The following is a 20,914-nucleotide window of genomic DNA, read 5'->3' as shown; positions in this document are numbered from 1 at the left end:
AACTAAAAACGAACAATTGCTTTATGCCGAATTGCCGGTATTTGAAAGTGAAAGTAAAATGCGCACGCTGCTTTTACAAGCCATTTAAAAGCGAAGGAAAGCGAGGAAAAGAGGGAACGCCCCCGCTGTGATACCGGTATTACCGGTGTTGTCACACGTCGATTAACCGGTGGGAAAATTTCCTCACCGTCACAACCCTAGCTGACAGGACAGAAAAAGTTGTTTTTACTGCATACATCTCATTTGACCGCAGTTCACTGTTGTTCTACTGAAGCTCCCTCATCACCTGTACCATTTCCATGCTCATTTGACTAGCGCCTGCGCTGAGGTGCGCTTCTGAAAAATCTCCTGTTTGATGTGGTCGTAAAGACATTCTGCGTCTAAATAAAAGCATTTTATTTTATTCTCTTGTCAAGAAATAAAGACAGAAGCAGCAGTAGTGACAGGGGTGGCCAACCCTAGCTCCGCCCCGGCGTTAACGGTGTTAAATATTTTTACCGCCGTTAAACTGTAAACATTAATCGCCTGCGATAACAAGCTAATTTTGACAGCACTACATGAAACATAAAAGCCTGATATATCAAATAAATATGATACTCAAGAAAAAGTGCATATGCAAACTTTTTTTCAATATTTTGCTGTATAGTTTCAATATTTTGCTTTTTTTCAATATTTTGGTTCAATAAACTGCTCCATTTCAATAAAATTAGATTTTTTGTGACTATTATTTCATACATCAGGCTTTACAGGATTAATCAACTGATTTTCTAAAACAAATCAGATTTCTAGTAGCGTGTGCGTACCTGCAATTGCCTCCTCGTATTTGAGGATGTACTCCACAAGATTGTCCACCAACTGAACACAGGCCTTCCTGGCTGGCTTATAGGATGAGTCCTCCTCTGACTTTAAAAGCTATAAAAAAAGAAAACACTTTGAATTACAGCTCTACAATCCTCCAAACTAGAGACCGGCAGATGGAAACTGATTTGACTTGAAAACACTTACATTCTGCAGGAGCTGCTCAAACCAGTCATAGCCAGTGTCCTTACAGGCAGCGACCTGCAGTACAGTAAAGAATAAGTTCAGCTAGGGGATGATGCACTATTTAAAAGAAAAGCCTTTTTCACACTAGATCTTTAGGTATGGACACAAATCAGTCTGATTTGATCGATTTGTGTGAAAGTTGCTTTATTCAAGGTGCAGTTATGTAATATTGACGGCTAGCGGTTGAAATGGGTACTGCAATCCAAATTCAAAATACTGGAGAGAGTTGTTTCTCCTGCCCCACTTCCTCAGATGCAAAGCTCACACGGGTTGCCAGATTGAGGAATGAGCACAATTGACAATGGAAGGCAACTCTTACACTATAAGTTGATGAGTTGATTTATTCTTGTTTTAATAACCATAGAGCTTTTTAGTTGGATGCAGAGGCTTTTTGGGTCAGGCAGAATCTGCGATCTCTGACCTTTCCATGGCTCCAATATGCTGTGTTTTCCAGCAACTGGCAACCCAGGGTGTCGAAATACTATTGGGTAAACAGGCAGTGGGCGGAGTCACACAGACCAAAACAAAAACAGACATTCTGACAAGGAACCCACATTTCAAAGCAGAATAACTGGCTGTAGCATCGATTTTCAGAGAAACATGTGAACCTAGCATGTTTCCTTACTATCTGCAAATGTAATATGGTATTTTTATGCTTTAGTGCAGTCAAAAAAATTACACACAGCACCTTTATTTCCTGTACGCACCAAGGAATCATACTCAAGTTCCCTTAATTACAAGGGTTAGGATGCATTTCATATGAAATGATCCAGGAGAGCAAGACTCATGTCCTGCAAAAAGAGCAGCAATTGCATTTCTCACTGCTGATGCAGAACTTGCCTTCAGGGAGAAGCTTACATTTTCTGCATATCTTGCAATGCATCTGCTGCAGATATATGCAAGCACCACTGAAAGGTCTTATGTTTTGGTAGTAAAAGCAAAAGGTATGAAAACACGCCTTCTCAAGTGTTACCTAGCTACAACCACAATCAGCTGAATTAGAGCCAAATAATACAAATGCAGAATCAAACTTGGGGTCAGACACACACACACACACACACATACATACAATTTAAACAGTTGGACTGACCACATCAGTGATGTTGAGAATCTTCCTATTCATTGTTTCTTTGTCGTGGCTGGCTGTGGGTGTAAACCACAGCTTCTGGAATGTTTCATTCACCAGTTTCTGTAGGGAGAGAAAGACTGTTAGCACTTTTGGCACTAACTGGAAAAACCTATCACAACAGAGAATGTGGTTGCACCTTGATGCCCTCCTCGTCATTGACCCTGCGGATCATCTTCACGCACATCTCTGTGATCTTACTGAAGTTGGGCTGTTCTAAACAGATGTCTCTCAGAATCTTGATCACCCTCTTCCTCACGCTGATACCGGTGTCCTGGAGTGAAAGCACATAAAATCACTTTACACTTCTCACAGATTACATGTACAATATTCAAAATAGCAGGAAAAAACACAATTGACCTATCGGTAAGCCCCACCCCCCTTAGTTACTGTTGCTCCCTCGGACAAACAAACGGAGCTGCTCACTGTCTTACAATGACAGCAGTCAGTGTGAAAACATTTTTGTCTTTACAAGTTCATTTTAAGTGGTCTTGCAATATGTCAAATTAGCTTTTAAAATGACAAACATCACCTATATTTATAAATTGTTATGAGGTCATAAAAGCTGCATGCATAACAAAAAAGCGTTTTATGTTCACATTTATCTGATCGAAAAACAGCAATACTATGAAATATTATTACAAATTAAAATAATCATGTTCTGTTGTAATACATTTTAAAATGTAATTTATTCCAATGATGGCAAAGCTAAATTTTCAGCATAATTACTCCAGTTTTCAGGGTCACATGATCCTTCAGAAATTATTGTAATATGATGATTTGCTGATTAATAAACATTTCTTATTACCAATCCAAAACAGTTGTGCTGAAATTTTTTCAGGATTTTTTTGGTTTAATAGAAAGAAAAAAAAGCATTTATTTAAATAATTTTTAAAGCTGCAGTCCGTAAGTTTTGCCTCTTTGTCGCTTATTATTGTTATACTTTATTCTCAAATGATTAATGTTAACAACATCAGCATTGGTAATTATGAGTATAGTGTGTATTAGCGTGTAGATTTCAATTTCTCAATTTAAGGCGATAGTTTTGAACACTGGCTGGTTATGTACTTGCTCAAATATTGATTTCGGATCATTTTTAACCAAAAAAAAGTTACGGACTGCAGCTTTAAAGATTATGAATGTCAATTTAATGCATTCTTCATTTGTGTACATTTACATAAATATACAGATACTGCTCCATATGTCAGTGATAAAAGCTTTACATTTTGCTCCTTAAACCTTCAGACAGTGATCTGAATTGCAGTCATACCAGTATCCTCTCGATAAGCATGTCATAGTACTGCTCCGTCAGCTGAGGTCGACTCAACACAAACCGTCCCAGCAGCTCGACCGCTGCTTCCCTCACACTGGTGGAGTTATCCATCAATCGGCCATGAACACCACGCTGCATATCAGACTACATAACAGACAAACATACCAGTTAAACGATCAACTCTGCCAGAAGCACCTACAGTGTTGTGCTGCCAGTTTAAATGCAGCTGCATTTCTTACCCTGGCCAGTATACTGGGGTCAACAGCCACCACCTCAGACAGACACTTCATGGCTTTGGTCCTGACAGCTATGGCGCTCTCCCCTAACACTCTCAGAATCTAAAAGAAAATAGAAAATGAAGCATTTGTTAGGCACTTTAATACCAGATGGAAACTGATTATGTGTACATTTCAGACCAATCTTCTCACCTGTGTCAGGTAGATGTCAAAGCTCTGAGAGAAGGGCCTGGTGGAGGCCAAGTAGCGTACGATAAGGCAGGCGTCCTCATAGTCCACAGTGTCTGAATTCATCCTGCCAAAAGATTTATTTGCCATTAATAGCACAATATACCCATTATAACTTGAGGTCTTGACTGAGGCTGAGGATGTTACATCATTAAAGCAGAGATATTTGTGTGGTAATACCTGAGAGTAGTAAATTGATTGGGAGTTGATTTAATGACGGTGTGGAGGAATTTCTTGCGAGTTTCTGCACGCTGCATGATGTCTCCGGTGGCCTGGAGTTCTTTGGCGTGCTGCGTGCCCTCCGAGTCATCCTCCTTTTGATTCTGATTCCTCATGGCCTTCTCAGCCTCCGTAGTGCAGTCTCTGAACCACTGAGCGATGTAAAATTTGCGTGCAAACTACAATACAAAATTAGATTGAGGAATTCTGACATGACGGTTTAAGAGCAGAAAAAAAGGGCAAATTAGTTGATATCTGCAATGAGTAAAACGCTAATGTTGTGCATGTCTCATTATAAAAAATTATCATCTACATAATTAACTACCATATGTTATTAGCATTAATAACAATATCACTTGTATTATTATCACTGATATCTCCTATTTGTAACATGCTAATTTTGTGCATGTTTCAAAAATTAATTATTATTATTAAAAAGCATCATTAATAATAATAAATTACAACAACAATTATTACTGATATCTGCTATGACTAAAACTAATTTTGTGCATGTCTATTATTATTACTGTTATAAATAATATTAATTAGCATAATCATTTAATTAATAATTAAATTATATATCATATAGTATCAAACAGAAGACAGCTTGTCATTTAATATTACTATTCTCTGTAGTTAATGGGACATTATTTTAAAAGTTAAGTGTCATTAAAGTTATAAAATAACACAAATGGAAATGTGAAACAAAATCTAAATTCTCTAGGTACATTTAAAGCCCCTATATATAATTTAAAGGATTCTCTCCACCAACTTTTACTAATAATTTTAAGCATAAACCTTTAGTGCAAAAGTTTTTTGGATAATGAGAAACAAATTGAGTCTTGCATGTCTAAACATTTGACTGGTACTGTTATTTCCAGGTGTTACATTAACCACAGGCAACCTTACATGCACTTTAGATTTTGACACTTGATGAGAGAAAAACTTATTGGCTGAACCCAACTCTATATAAAGACCACGGGACATGAAGAGCATCTGAGCTGGACTCACTGTGAGGGCAGGGTCTGTTTCTGCATTTTCATCCATATAACCCAATAAGGCTTTCTGTAGCCGCTGAGTCTCGTCTCCCTCTGAGCTCTAAACGCACACAGAAAAAGCATTGGGTAAAAACACATTTAAAATTGAGTGTTTATGAGATGCATGTGTAAATGTAGATACATGTGCACGTACCTCTCTGATGATGCGGTTGATGGCTTTCTGGTCCATCCTGCTGGTGACAGCATCTTTCCTCAATCTGGCTGCTACAGTACCCAGATAGTCCAGTGATGCTACTCGCAGTGCCATCTCTGTCTGCTTGTTACTGAATTGGTGCACCTGGGGACAGAGTATGAAGGGTCAAGGGTCATTGAAGAAGAAAGAACAACGCTATGTGTTTCACTGCAATCACTTATTGTATTTTCTTTTATTATCCAAACTGCATTTTTATTATCAATCTTTTTACAATGTTAGAAACCTTACACATTTTATTATATATATATATATATATATCAGGGGTTCTTAACTGTATTTTGTCTGCTTAAACCCTTGTTTCACATAAACAATTTATATTAAAACATGAGAAATAATACATTTAATTGATTACATATTTGAATCATTTTCATTTTACAAATTTTGGTAACACTTTATTTTATGGTATTACAGTTTAACTATACGAATAATTACTGAGTAATATTAATTAACGTACTATAGGTTTGGGATTTGGTTTAGAGTTGCTCAAAATTATAACTAAATGACTCTTATTACTATAGTAAGTACAATTAAAATGCAACAAGGACACTAGATTTTTAAGAATATATGGGTAGCTTTTAGTTTCACAATCTACCCATCCATACATACACTCAAACATAATTGTACAAAAATGTATAAAAAATAAAATAGTAATCGAAATAAACCATATACATTATATCTATAAATCATGTTTAAATTATATATAAATTGTGAAATAAAAAGAAACATTATTATATTTATAATTATTTAATTTAAATTTGTTAATTTCAGAATTAAACTCATTTTGAACATTTATTTTATCTCATTTTAATTAACACAAATCGGCTAAATCTCTATCATACATATGCATGTGTTTTTATGTTTAGCACGGTCAGGGACGTTAATGCTCTGTTGCAGATAACGTGATTGGCTATGCCTTGTTCATACCAGTAATCTTCCCAGCAGGCTTAGCAGTAATTCTGAAGCAGGCCAATCGGGTTTGTTGACCGTAGACAGCAGATCCTGCACAAAATTCTCAAACAGCGGCCTGTAGTCTTCCTCACCCTGTTTACTGCCACACCTGAGACGTAGTTACAATACAGAATACACACACTGAGTACTACACACACACACATACTTTATAAAGAAAAAAAAGGAAAACAGGAGGGGTGTTCTGACTTCTTGAGGAAGACAGAGAGGAAGTTCTGAGCCGTCCGTCTGGCCGTTTCATACGAGTTGGTGATGAACACATCGTCGTCAACCTGAAAAACGGTTTAATCCACATTGTTAATATAGCCTGCAATCAACAACAGACTTCACAGCGATAGTACAAATGTGAGACTATCTCAAGTGGTGTTGGGTGAGTATCTAGTACCTTTTTGTGATCGTCTTCAGAGTCTTTCTCAGAGGGCAGATGGACCACGCACTGAATTAGTTGCAGCACCAGAGCACTAACCATCTGAATGAATATGGGCTCACCCTCGGCATCGCTACTGTTCAACCTAAACACACAGACAGATTCGACATGCAGGAAACACTTGTGTTTATCAATAGTTCACAGTCAATAGTTTAGGCAGAACTGCCATCTGAATTTAGGCAGTCATATCAATACCTGAAGTTCCTGAGGCTGCGTTTGCTGGTGGGCAGTCTGGCCAAAGAGGTGAAGATCTCCTCTAGAATTAACTGTCTGTGCTTCTCGTAACGAGAGAACACCTGAGACAAAGAGAGAAGTGAAATGCCTCCATTAGTGTCATGTTTTGACAGTTTAATTCATAAAAAAAAAAGATCGATTTTCTTTGGTCGCAAGAGAAGAAAACAAAAGCCGAATTCCAGATTTTAAGCCAAAATAAGTATTTAAGGACAATTTAAGGATCAGAATGGGTAATTTTGGAAAAAACAGCTAAATTAATTTTGCTGTTATAATGTAATTTTATAAATTAATAATTTGATTATATTAAGAGCATTATAATAATTTATTTCATAATTAATTACATTTTGTAATTATTTTAACTCATTTTGGTATAAAATAATAAATAAAAGAAAAAAGAGAGACATTCCTGACAGAAGGAAGGGTGAAAATGGCTAAATAGTTTTGTTATTGAATTTTGAAAATAATTTGATTATATTTATAGGATTAAATATTTTATAATTATAAATCTCTTAGTAATTTTTTATGAAATCATGCAAAATAGTTTAATGACTGGTGAGATGTAATTTTAACAATGTTGAAAGATGCTTTCAATGCATGATAAACCAAAAGCACAAGGTTGTGCAGCTAATCTAAGAAAACATACCGCCGTCACCAGCTTTATGGCACACAGCTGCAGCTCACTGACATTCTCCACAAAGAAAGGAGTAATGCCCATCGAAGAGACCTGCAGAAGAACAAAAACACAGCGCGATACAACATACAATAAATGCAAATAAACTATAGGAGCATACAAAAATACGCTGCATCGATCAGTTCCTACCTGCAATATTGTTGTATCGGTCAACAGCTGAATTTCCAGCAGCTCTGAGATGTTGCTGACGACGTCACACACTTTGTTATAGAGCATGATGATGACTCTCTGCTTGGCGGTGGAGCACTTGGCTCGCTTTGCTTTGGAGCTCAGCATGGAACCTGAAACCACACATGGTTCATACCACATCATGTTAGGAAGTAGTTCATTTACAAAGTTTGACATTTAATGTTATTTAATGTACTGGTAATTTACAACACTGGAAGTAAACACCAACGTAAAATTTGTCAAAAAAAGAAAATTATTATTATCATTATTAATTATAATAATACCAAATTTAGTTCATTTATAAAATATGTAATTTTAATCATCTATAAAAACATTTAAAATTGCTCAAGTTTTTAAATATAAATACATTTCTACGAACTCTGTCAGAATAACCAAAATACTGCACTTTTATTTGTGATTATTCTTTATCAAGATGTCAGACAATTAATGCAACATACTTGTTTTCCTTATGACTTTTTTTTCTTACTTGAAGGGTACATCTTTTTTCGTCATACATTTGTCTAAAAAATCATTCAGGCTTTAAATTCAGTGAAAAGTTCTAAAGCAAAACCTTTTTTTTTGAATATTTTATGGTTTTGTACCATTTAGACACATCAGACTTGGTGTGAACAGGCCTTCAGCAGAAATGAAGTGATTTTCAAAAAAGGCCAAAAAATGGCAGTAATTTTTTTTTTCCCATTTTTATTTGTGATGTCAAAAAATTTATTCAAAATAATTTTATTTTTTACTTGTAGGGTACATCCTTTTTTTTCTTAAAATTGTCAAACAATTCATTTAGACATTAAATATAGTGAATCATTTTAGAGCAAAATATTTTATGATTTTGTATCATTTAAATAAATCAGACTTGGTGTGAACGGCCCTTCAGCAGAAGTGAAGCGTCTCACCTCCTTTAGGGTCAATTCTGTAGACCGGATCATACTGTGGGTAAAGAGTATTCTGCAGGTGGAACTTAGTGTACTGCAGAACTCTCTCGATCACGTCTTCAATGTACACGGCTTTGGGCATGTGTGATGATGTCATGATGTTCAGTGCTGTCAGACACGCATCCCCTGATTTGGTCACACGCTCCATGATGAGATCCCGCCAGAGACGCTCCTCGTCCTCTCCATCGTTATCCTGATGAAGACCAGAGAGAGAAGACTGAGGGAAAGCACTGAACTACAAGTAAAGGCATCATTTGAAGTGTGAAAGTGTCACTCGAAAAACCAACATGATTAAGTGATTTTACATGGTTCATATGTGTAGAAAGACCGGATCCATCCAGAATGTTCTTCTCCAGAATATTCAACAGTTTCACCAGTTTATCAGAAGGAATCTGGGCATTAGAGGAAAAAAAACAACAGAATGAGGTATATAGCCAGAGTGGATGTTACAAAAAACAGGATTTTTTTTTTTGCTCTCTGAGATTTCTGTGCACTATATAAATGTACTCTATACAGACTATTTATAATATAATATTTATAATATTTATAATATTACAAAAGATTTCTATTTCAAATGAATGTTGTACTTTTGAACTGTTCAAAGAATCCTGAAAAAAATATTCCACCAAAATATTAAGTAGCAACTGTTTCCAACAATGATACTAATAAGAAATGATTCTTGAGCAGCAAATCAGCATATTAGAATGATTTCTAAAGGATCATGTGACACTGAAGACTGGAGTAATGATGCTGAAAATTCAACTTTGCATCACAGGAATAAATTACATTGTAAAATATTCAAATAGAAAACAGTTATTTTAAATTGTAATAATTTCCCACAATATTACTGTTTTTACTGTATTTTTGATCAAATAAATGCAACCTTGGTAAGCATAAGAGACTTCTTTCAAAAAAAATTTTTTTTTAAATCAATAATTGTGTCTGTAACGCAACTAACGTGCACTTAAACTTTTTCATCATACAGATGCTCTTTATAGATGTACTATTATATAGATTTCATGGGGCTTTTAACAATTGCATAAAAGGAGTAGTATACAATAATGTATCTCTTACCCTGCAGGTGATGCCCATGGCTTTTATCTTAGCAGATTCACTACCCAATTCATTTAGCTGCTGTTTCCCTAACAACAGCTCCTGAGGGATCTCATCATCATCTAAGAACAAACAAATGTGTCAACACAGAATAGTCAAAAACTGAAAGAGATGGTATGTAAAGTCCTGCATCTGCCAAAAAAAATAAAAAATTCTGAAATACTACTAATATCTACTATTTTGCAAAAATTGCTGATTAAAGAAAAATGCTGATTAAAGAATATCATATTCATATTCAAATCATAATTTGTGAGAAAGTGTGATGCGTTAGAGCAAAACAGACACTATTTTTGGAAACAGCACCCTAAAATTAATAATAAACAATTATTGGATTTAACTGAGCAAATATCATACAGGGTGGTAAGATCTACAAAAAAGGGGATATATTGCCCGACCCTGACCATTAAAGTCCACATCCTCAAGATTCTCCAAGATGTTGTCAATACTCAACGAGAACCTCTTAAAAGTGGAAGAGTCCATCATTTCTGCGGAAAAAAAGTAGAAAAATACAGGGGAGTATTTAATGAGCATCATTCTGATGGAAATGCTACAAAGGTGAGATGGTTGAGAAAGAGGTGAAAGGGTTTACCTTCAGGCGTTAACTTGGGCTCATACGCTTTCCTCCTCTTCTGCTTCTCCTTCATCTTTAAACGTCTTGCAACTGAAAGAAAAAAACAAACTCTAACTCAACCACTAATAAACCATTTAAACAAATTTCAAACTAATCTCAAATATGATGACACTATAGCTACTCTAAGTTTTGGAGCAGATCTTTGATTTCATAATTAAATGCTCAAAGGGATAGTTCACCCAAAAAGGAAAATTATGTAAACATTACATCATTTACAGACCTTTTCGGATCTTTTACGTTTTGGTTACCTGGACTTTTAATGGAGGGACAGAAAGTCTTACGGGTTTGCAATGACATGAGAGTGAGTAAATGATGACAGAATTTTCATTCTAACCGTCACTAAGGCTGGGGGGAGGTGAATCTTGGTCAGAGTCGTCATATCGGCTGCCTGAGCCTCTGCGTGTGTCGTAGCTTCCTCTTCGATGCTCTCCTGAATTCCTCCGGTCGCGCTCCTCAAACTCCCACATTCTGTCACGATCCTTCTTCTGACGTTTACGAGATGCTGGGGCAGAAAACAGAGACCATAAATGTAAATAAAGTTAAGTAAATAAAACAAGAATTTTTGAGGAACATTTTGAAAATACCGTTTCAGCTTTTCTACATCAATTTCACATTTAATTCAAGGTTACTTGCAGTTTCTTTGTAATTACTTGTGAAATTTACTAGCAATTTATGAGTGAAAACTCAGGGCAAGGGGGCATCAGTTTGGTTAAAATTTTTACTTGTTCTATTATTTGTTTTTTTTAATGGATGTATTGGAGTTGATCGTTAAAGGGTCATGAAACCCCCGGTTTCAGCACTGGTTAGTTCTCACCACAGTTTTAAAAAAATGCTAAAAAAAGTGGGTGCAGCACTGGTTAGTTCTCACCACAGTTTTAAAAAATGTAAAAAAAGTGGGTGTGGTGCGCAGCGGAGCGGAGGAGGGGGAAGAGGGGAGACAGACAACACACACACAGTTCTGACAGTTTCATTTCATTCCCATCGAGTTAAAATCACAAATAAATCCACAGCCATTTGCACTCTGCATCGAAAACATATATATATGTGCAACAAAAACACCTCTGCTAAAATCTCAGAAAAAGTAGTCTGGGGTTTCATGACCCTTTAAGGGAAATCAGTCAACAAGTGTCCAGCATGTACATTTTACTAAATTACTACTGTTTAAAAAGCATCCCAGGATGCACCTTGTGAACTTAGTTAAGACAATGTCCAGTTAGGTTAGGATACATAATGAAAAACCCGATTAATATTGCATTTGATTGACAGATTTGGTGTTCCTCTTTGTGTGGAAGCAGACCGTTATCATTACAGTGATGCTACTCACAGAAATCCTCGTCCTCTGAGCTGTCCTCTGCATATTTAGGCCTCTCATTGACAGTGCTGCGTTTGCGTTTGTTCATCTTTACCCGCTCACACAGAGGCATGGTGGACTCGATCTCTGCCAGCAGCTCAGGAGGAAGATCCTTCAGCACTGACGGGTCTATTCCACCTGTGCACAGAGACTTACGTTCAACTTGCATTGCCTACAGCACACACAAGGTTTGAAATCCTCTCCTTTATATCAACTGTAATTGGGACTAGACAAACAACATCTCTCAATGGTTTTAACAAGCTTAAATAAACTGACCACTAGGAATGTCAAAAGTACCGATACTTCAGAATACTAGAAGTAATAACCCAAAACCCAAATTAAAACCCAATTTATGTAGCGGCAACATGCAACATTTCATACATTTATACTTTAATAATCAGACACCAATGTCAAAAATATTGAGCGTGCCTATTACAATAATTACAGTATTATCCAAGAAGAACAGAAAGACTGTTTTTGTTAAGTTGGTCTGCGAATCTTGATAGTTTTATACTAAAATAAAAATGAACAAATTTAAAGGGCCATAAGTTTGTTGCAGGTGACAATAGCCTCAAGTACGTGTGAATGTTTTCCTTTTTTAATTTAGATGTTTGTTTGTTTTTGTTACGGAATAAAATCATATTTTTTTTACATTTAACTACTCTTGCATTCTTTCAATTATTCAATATTTACTTAACTGATATTGCTGTCAGACACCTGAAAACATACACAGTTTTTCAGGAATAAATAAAAAAATCTTAATAGAGAGATGTTGAATAAATGAGTATGTTCAAAAGCATGTTAAATTTTACTGTGGAAAATTGGTTTGGCATTATAGTGTGATATCGTGAGTGACCGTTGCCGTTTTTTATAAACAAACTTAAAAAAACAATGCTTAGACTATCTGAAAAATCTGAAATAAAATACAAATATTGGAAAAAAATTTTTTAAATGTACACAAAAGTTAGAAATGATACCTTGGCATCTAACTGAAATAAAATAAGTGGAAGTTAAACGACTAAAATAACGGAATTAAAAAAAGAAAATTATATAGAAATATTTGCAAAAACACCAAAAGCTAATAAAAACGACAAAAGCGCTAGGGCTGTCGCGATTACTCGATTTTATTTGACTATTCGATTTTTAAAAATCCTCGACTTCATTTTGCTCGCGTCGACTAACCGGCAAAATACTGGAAGTGGCGCATTTCACGGACGAGAATGTATAAAACACATTATTAGTCTGTTTTCCAAGGCTGCATGATATATTAAACCCATTTAAAAATCATAATTAAGCATAATTGTGAATTCACAAACACTACGATTTAATTAAACAATTATATGATATGCAGTTATACGTTTTAATGGTTCAATTAAATTGTATTAATCAAAAAGCCTGTCTAATTAATTGAGTTTTACAGTTTTATCTTTACTAAATTCTGTTTTCCATTATTTTCTGGATTCTATTTTAATAGTTCCATTAAATTTTAATAATTAAAAGCATCTCCAATTAATTGATTTTATTAATATTAAGTCATTCTTACACTATTATACTGAACTTTGATTTCAGTGATTTGGACTATGAGATGGACACTTGCTTCTTGCACTTTATGTTGCACTTTACTTTTGGATTTCATTTGGTTTAATGAAATATAGTTTAATAAAATATTCTTAAGTAAAATTGTTGATTTTTTGTGTGAGAAATTAATCGTTTAGATTAATCGAGTAATTAGTCGATAGTTTAATCGAAATAAAAATAGTCGTTAGTGGCAGCCCTAAAAAGCACATAAAATTACTAAAACAAAATAGAAAAATTTAAATGCAAAGCAGAATTATAAAACAGAAGTTCAATTCAAAATATTAATAAATACTGTAATACTAAATAATACTAATATAAAACTGATCATGACAATTGTATCAACAACTGTTTAAAAAAAACCGTCAATCAATAACACACCAGCAATTAATATTACGTTTATAAGACATAAATAAATACAACCATTTAATTAACAGTACAATTATTACTGTACAATTATTTTGTATTCTATAATTCTAAACCATCACACAACAAATCTAGCAATACAAATGAGACACTATTTCAAAACGTATGACAACCCCTTATAAGAGCCATTTCAAACAAACATAAAAAAAACCTGGTAACAGTTCAGCTCTTACCAGCTGGAAAAGTCAAGACACATTTCGCATAACTACCCTTTTACAAGCAGCCAAGTAATACATCTCCCTGCCTGGCTGTTCATTCAATTCGAAAGTAAAAACCTGTTCTCAGAGCGGGAAACAGTTATTCAAACTGGAAAGAGTAAAGATAAAAGGAGTTCCCCTACCTTTCCCAGATCTCCCAGAGGAGAGCCTGTTCTTGCCAGACTTGGAGCCACGCGAGTCTCTCTCCCTCATGAGCCTCTGCACCTCATCGATGGAGAGTTTCTGCAGAACAACCACAGGCTTGACAGTCTTCTTCACGTCCACCTCTGGTTCCAGTCTCTCCAGCCGCACACACGGCTGCTTCCAGCCTTCTGGAATATCTCCTGCTCCGAGATCTTTCCTGATTTTGGGAATGGTGAAGTTTTTAAGCACTCCCGAACTGGTGTTTTCTCCCAGCATGTACGGAGGAAGCTCTGCTGGTTTACTCCCCGACTGAGCCGCACACTGCGTGCCGACATCACCGTGCCGCCCCTCGGGTCTGTGCTTCTGCCGCGGGGTATCGGGCTGATGTCGGTGTTCTGGAGCGTGGTCGTGCTTGTGTTTGAGGGCCTTCGGAGTGACCCCTTCCTGCGGCTCCTGAGGCCAGCGCTGAGCCTCGCTGGCAGGGATGGGCATGCCCATGCAGGTGTCCTCCACTCTGCCCGCTTGCTCCAAGCTCACTTGCAGGCCTGGGCGGCTGGCGCTGGCACTGGTGCTGGCGGCGCTGGCCTCCTGAGGGGCGAGCCTGTGCCCTGCGTTAGCCCCTCCTCCTCCACCTGGAGCCCCAGAGCCTGAACCAGCTGTGCCAGCTGCACCAGGCTCCTGCGGGTGAGAGTCCTGTTTGCGCTTCTTCAAAGGCTTATCTACAGAGAGAAAGAGATCAGATTCATAATTTTTATCATGAAAATTGAGGGAGGGTTCTTATTAAAGAAGATAATGTCAAAACGTAGGTCATTAAGGCATAACAGGCTTCATTTTCTTTTCAAAAAACACAATTTCTTCTTTCTTTTGCTTATGCATTGAAATATGATTTGGATATATAACTACCATTTAGATTAATTTTTGGCATTTTTGCCTTTATTTTTAGAGGACAGTTTAGAGGAGGCAAAGTGGGAGAGAGAAAGAGGAGGGCGGGATTGGGAAAGGTCCTCAAGCTGGGTTTTCGAACTCGGGACTCCCGTAGCGCAAAGTCTTATAAATAACTATATTCCATAACATAAAAATAATAATCTGCATGTATCATGTATGTATGCTATATTTATCAGGCAAGTTTCTATATCAGTGCACATATCCGTTTTGGAGACAATGTGTTTACTGACATCCTGCATCATACCTTTATCCTGCACCTCTTTAGCACCACGGTCCGTCTCCATGGCCGCTTCACTTTCCATCCTTTCTATTGCAGCAAGAGCCTCAACAAGCTCTCCTTCTGGGTCTGAACCGGGGTACATTCCCCCAAGCTCCACCTCTGTTGGCCTGGCCCGTGACTGCCTCAGGATCAGCTTAGTAGGGTCTTTTATTGGCGAGCCCACAATATCATACACAGCAGCCTTATCGGCCGGGTCCCGCTCTCCCTCGTTAGGGTTCAGACCACGCTGCTTGTCTGGGGAGCCCAGATGCATTTCTTGAGCCCCATCGCAAGGAGGAGTGTAAGGTGGAGATGACTGCAGTATGTGAGACGTGAAACCTGCCCTCATCTGATCCTAATGGTTTTCAGAGAAATACACAATCAGAACAGCTTCTTAACTCTTTGCCCGCCATTGACGAGTTATCTCATCTTTTACAAGAAAATGCTTCCCTGCCAAAGACGAGTTTTTACGGCTTTCCGTGTTTTCACTGTTATACACTCGGGGGCACTATTTCACATCTTCTGAACTAGTACAAAACCTCCCGAACAAAAACACACATAAACAGGACGGAGAAACTAGCGATCTCTTATGTAAACAGATGCCTATGAAAAATAATGCGATCATCAGCAATAGACAGCACATAAATTAAAACTGCATAATGTTACAGAGTAAAATGTTGAAATTAAATGTATATTTATTTTACATCACATTGCAATGACGAAATTAGAAATCATTTGAAAATGAATATTGGAAAAACATCCTAAACTTAAAATTGAAAATTATAAACAGATTTGATGGCAAATTCGTGATTCTGTAATCCTATTATAGAATTATAACCAACAGTGCCATGGAAATCTGTTTTTTTCTTTCCAAATAAATCTGCAATATGAAGCTAATATATTACAGTAAAAATGCATAGCACCTGCTAAAATGAAATATATATTTATTTCCATTTTTAAACATTATATTTATGTATTCCATTTACTTTGTTTAAAGGGGTCATATGATGCTTTTTTAAAGTCAAATCGAATCGAGAATTGAAATCAAAAATCAAATCGAATATCAAATAGAAAATCGAAATCGAATAGAAAGTCGAAATCGAATCGAATTGAGAGCTTGAAAATCGAAATCGAATCGAAACATCTGAATCGATACCCAGCCCTAATAAAGAATATCTCTTTGGTTTTGAGACTTTAGTCTTTGCAACTTCAGGGATCTTATCTATGCACAATCAGCTTGTAACACTCCAAAGAGAAAGGAAAACTTGAAATCGCATCATATGACCCCCTTTAACAGAATGGGAGCTCCATGCACACACGTGCTGGCATTCTCAGCGTTGTCAAAATAAAAGTCCCAATATTCTGACACATCAGTCAAACTGGCGACTGTTGGTCGACTATTAATGTAGAACAAACTTTTAAATACCTTATTCTCGTGAACATTTCTCATGCCTCCTGGAATCATTGGGCTTGCTACTGAACCTGGAAAAAACACACAGTTTAAATACGCCAGAAAACAGACAAAGGTCTCGATCAATGGAAGAGATTCTCTATAGATCTGCCTATGTGTGCATCTTTGTGCAGACCTTGCTGTAGGTGCTGGTGTTGACTGTAGGCTGGAGGGTGTGGGTACTGTCTGTAGCCGGTAGCAGGGCTCTGAGGGGCATAAGGGCTGGGCACTGGGCTGCTCTGCTGAGGCAGAAACCGTCCACCAGAACCAGACTGCCCTGGCACAAAACGCCTATCATAAGGAACAGGAAGGGACATGGTCAGCAGAGAGTTTTTACTAAATCTACTTGCCAATACTGATTTGTAAAAAAAAAAAAAAGGAACATCAAATTATTTAACAATTATTTTTATAATTTTTTAAGGAATAAACAACATTTTAAATTCAAACATAGAAAACAGTTATTTTAAATCGCACTGTATTTTTGATTAAATAAAAGCAGCCTTGGTTAGTAGGGCTGCAACAAATGATTATTGTGATCATTGATTAATCGATTTAATGCATAAAGTGTTATATAAATATATGAAATACATAAATTGTAATTGCAAATTAAAGTGTAATTTTGTCTAAAATCTAATACTCATAATAAATATCACTAATCATAATTATTATAAATTCTAAAACAATTCCAGTTATTTATAATAAAGTTATTACTAAATAAAATTAAACAAAATAAGAAATGTTACTATTGTAATATTTAAATGTAAAACGTTACACCAACAAGCTGTTATTTTATCTGAAAGCTACACAGAGCCCTTCAGGTTTCTCTTTACAAGCCTGGAAAGATGGTTGGTGCAAGTTGTGTTTCCAAATGCGTGTTATAAGAGATCCAAACTCAGAGCAGATGTGTAGAGAAGTATTTACTGTGAAATGAGCCTCACTACGGTACTGAAAACACCAGATTGTGAGCTGCTCACGTGTAAAAGTGTACAATGCCTCACTTCACTCGGAAACATGCAACGCTTTTATTTAATTCAATCGTAGCCTTTGCAATTTGATAATCGCACTATGCAACAACAAAATCTTAGGTTTTTATGATTAATCATGACATTTATATCTGTTTTTCCTTAGCACAGCATTAATGGGTTAATACCAAATCAAATTCATATTAAAGGGTTAGTTCACCCGAAAATGAAAATTAGCCTGTGTTTTACTCACCCTCGAGGCATCCTAGGTGTATATGACTTTCTTGTTTTAGACGAATCCAGTCGGAGTTATATTAAAAATTGTCCTGGCTATTCCAAGCTCTATCATTGCAGTCAGCGGGTGTTGCAGTTGAACAGTCCAAAAGTAGTCAAATAAAGCGCACGCATCCATAATAAAACGTGCCGCACACGGCTCCGGGGGGGTGAATAAAGGCCTCCTGTAGCGAATACATATGTTTTTGTAAGAAAAATATCCATATTTCAAATGTAATAAACACTTTTCTCTCACTTCCGGTTTCTGTCATACGCGGAAGCCGTTCCAGTGGATGACATAGTATGTCGGCTAGGGTTGGGTACCGAATCCCGGTGCCAATATGGATATGTTTCTTACAAAAACACATGCATTCACTACTGGAGGCCTTTATTCACCCCCCGGAGCCGTGTGAGGCACGTTTTATTATGAATACGCGTTCTTTATTTGACGACTTGTGGACTGTTCAACTGCAACACCTGCAGACTGCAATGATAGAGCTTGGAATAGCCAGGACAATTTTTAATATAACTCCGACTGGATTCGTCTGAAACAAGAAAGTCATATACAACTAGGATGCTTCGAGGGTAAGTAAAACATAAGTCTAATTTTCATTTTTGGGTGAACTAACCCTTTAAATCATACACGGTATTATAAAATATACTGCATGATGGCTTTAAATTGTTAATAACAGCAGTTGTTGGTTAGCTTCGTACAATGAAAACAAACTGAACGTGTCACAAATAGTATCACAAGTTACTCCACATAAAAACTGAATTAGAAAGCAGGCTCACCCAGAGGGGCTGTGGGACATAGAGGCCTGGTAATTGGCAGAGGCTGGACTTCCCTGCATGGAGCCATGTGTGATTTTATACGGCGGTGCCATTGACTGCTGACTTATACCTGTGAAATACAAGAGTGTGAAAAATAGTCTGGACGAGAAACAACAGGCAGAAAAGCTACTATAACAACATAACATCACTTGAGATGGTTACTGAAAGTTTAAAGACTGGCAAGGTTCCAATGAGCCAGGTCAAACCATTACTAAATCTTTGCTGCTATATAGGAAAGTAGCAAAGAATGAAATAATTCATGCATTTAGTCATTGCAATGAAATCACAGAACTTAAAACAATAAATATTTATTAAATAGATATTGAATATTTATACAAGTTATATTATATGAAAAAAGTGTTATATCTAATCTTTTTTTAATGATTCTTTCATGCATTTTTCTGTGCCATTTCCATTACCACATGTTAAAGTATGTTGTCCAAAAGTTGACAAAGCTTTCTATTTATTTTTAGGCACTAAACCTTTTTTTGTTTAGTTTTTTAAATAGACGAGTTAGATATGCTATGCAAACTCTTAATTCACACTACACGTGTTCTGGCACAAATCAGCTTGGATTGTTTTGCGATAATGTCAATGTAATGCAGACTTTTGCTGATGAATGGTGCAGTGGCAACAATATTACATGTGGAAAATATATCCGTTTATATGCGTTTTATATTAACAAAGTTCCTTGATTTTATATACTGATTGTTTTGGCATACATAGGAAACAAAATCAAATTAATTATTTATCCTTAACATACACATTATGGAGAAATAATTCACTTGGTTTTGTTTCTTTCTTCTCTGTTGTTTCACAAATGTTTTTTTTTTTTTTTAATAACTGAAGGTCAGAGAAAAACAATGCCTCTTTCTGTAGTTCTGATGGGAAAATCACCATGTTCTAGGGAGAGGAAAGGGAGGCAAAGTCTGTCTTATCAGAAGGACAAAAGCCGCAAAGATAACTAAACATTCTTCAGGCAGACTTTTACCTGCTTGGGTGAAAGTAACCTGACAGCAAACTAGCAACCCAAAAGTAAGCATTGTTACAAGTGCAATCTGTCAAGCTTGTAGTAGTAGAAGTTTCCCTATGTGCTTGGATTGACTCTTACCCGCCTGGGCCGGATACTGGGGAGTGCTCGGTGCGGTCTTATTCCTGAAGATGTTGGGGTTCCTAGACAGCAAAAGCTGCAGCAGCACTGGTACATCTCCCTCCAACTCATCACTGCCAAGGCTGTCCTTCAGTTCTCTGTGGAAAAATATATCAGAGTTGACGAACTCAAACACCACTGAAAGAATACACTGAAAGAATGCCCTATGATTTCCACAATGCGTAAAACCCTGTCAGAATTGCAGAACCCAGTTATAAATATGGAATTCATTGTATAACACCAGACTGTCAGATAATTTGGCAAAATTTGAATGAATAAATCAAAAGAAGGGCTGTGCACTTAATCAAATTGTGATATAGAGTGGTGGAACTATGATGCGACTTTGTAGGCAAAACCCCGGAAGCGAGTTAGCATTTTAGCACTTCCGGTTCCATCGTCCCAGAGTCAATGGGTTTTTTGAATGGGAGTTTGGTTAAATCCCCTAAAATAAGGTCCGTGGTTCACACAAGCTCAAGATACTTTCACGGTTTATTCTACAACATAAAACACATCAGTTACACCCCACTCGTGATTTTTAAAAACTGTTACGTTTCTTAAAAAATACGGTTGCTATCAAGTTGCTAAATGGGACTACAGACGCTGTCGGAGACATTAAACGCCATCACGCCGAACAGTTCATTTACAGCATATTCCAATTGTAGTATCATTTATAATACAATTAAGTAGAATAACCAATTAATAGTTTACCGCATTTTATATTGTTGTTTGACAATGTTTATTTTGCTTTGCCCCGAAATGCAACACAAGTCTTCGGATGGAAGATGCTCGTTTTATCG

The 20,914-nt window shown here is 36.6% G+C and overlaps 1 protein-coding gene across 1 annotated transcript in view; it reads right to left on the bottom strand.

Moving 5' to 3' along the window:
* The window catches only part of LOC107725079 (nipped-B-like protein A), a 40,262-nt gene that overhangs the window by 13,528 nt on the left and 5,820 nt on the right, over positions 1 to 20,914 (bottom strand). Inside the window, exons 3-31 of the mRNA XM_016534219.1 lie at positions 20,079 to 20,215; positions 18,929 to 19,037; positions 17,038 to 17,192; positions 16,878 to 16,933; positions 15,437 to 15,806; positions 14,247 to 14,966; positions 11,879 to 12,043; positions 10,889 to 11,056; positions 10,513 to 10,584; positions 10,319 to 10,408; positions 9,885 to 9,985; positions 9,116 to 9,202; positions 8,772 to 9,003; positions 7,825 to 7,976; positions 7,648 to 7,728; positions 6,966 to 7,066; positions 6,729 to 6,855; positions 6,533 to 6,615; positions 6,302 to 6,434; positions 5,318 to 5,461; positions 5,138 to 5,224; positions 4,088 to 4,305; positions 3,872 to 3,974; positions 3,683 to 3,781; positions 3,441 to 3,587; positions 2,310 to 2,444; positions 2,135 to 2,233; positions 1,006 to 1,059; positions 804 to 912 (exon numbers count right to left, since the gene is read on the bottom strand). Of these exons, the coding sequence (XP_016389705.1) occupies positions 804 to 912; positions 1,006 to 1,059; positions 2,135 to 2,233; positions 2,310 to 2,444; positions 3,441 to 3,587; positions 3,683 to 3,781; positions 3,872 to 3,974; positions 4,088 to 4,305; positions 5,138 to 5,224; positions 5,318 to 5,461; positions 6,302 to 6,434; positions 6,533 to 6,615; positions 6,729 to 6,855; positions 6,966 to 7,066; positions 7,648 to 7,728; positions 7,825 to 7,976; positions 8,772 to 9,003; positions 9,116 to 9,202; positions 9,885 to 9,985; positions 10,319 to 10,408; positions 10,513 to 10,584; positions 10,889 to 11,056; positions 11,879 to 12,043; positions 14,247 to 14,966; positions 15,437 to 15,806; positions 16,878 to 16,933; positions 17,038 to 17,192; positions 18,929 to 19,037; positions 20,079 to 20,215 (4,334 nt within the window). The remainder of the gene's footprint in view (positions 1 to 803; positions 913 to 1,005; positions 1,060 to 2,134; positions 2,234 to 2,309; positions 2,445 to 3,440; positions 3,588 to 3,682; positions 3,782 to 3,871; positions 3,975 to 4,087; positions 4,306 to 5,137; positions 5,225 to 5,317; positions 5,462 to 6,301; positions 6,435 to 6,532; positions 6,616 to 6,728; positions 6,856 to 6,965; positions 7,067 to 7,647; positions 7,729 to 7,824; positions 7,977 to 8,771; positions 9,004 to 9,115; positions 9,203 to 9,884; positions 9,986 to 10,318; positions 10,409 to 10,512; positions 10,585 to 10,888; positions 11,057 to 11,878; positions 12,044 to 14,246; positions 14,967 to 15,436; positions 15,807 to 16,877; positions 16,934 to 17,037; positions 17,193 to 18,928; positions 19,038 to 20,078; positions 20,216 to 20,914) is intronic.

Source organism: Sinocyclocheilus rhinocerous, unplaced genomic scaffold (genome assembly GCF_001515625.1).
Source record: "Sinocyclocheilus rhinocerous isolate Xijiao unplaced genomic scaffold, SAMN03320098_v1.1 scaffold1295, whole genome shotgun sequence".
NCBI classification, from domain to species: Eukaryota; Metazoa; Chordata; class Actinopteri; order Cypriniformes; family Cyprinidae; genus Sinocyclocheilus; species Sinocyclocheilus rhinocerous.
Note: the sequence above shows the minus strand (reverse complement) of the source record. Positions and strands in the feature narration are given on the sequence as shown.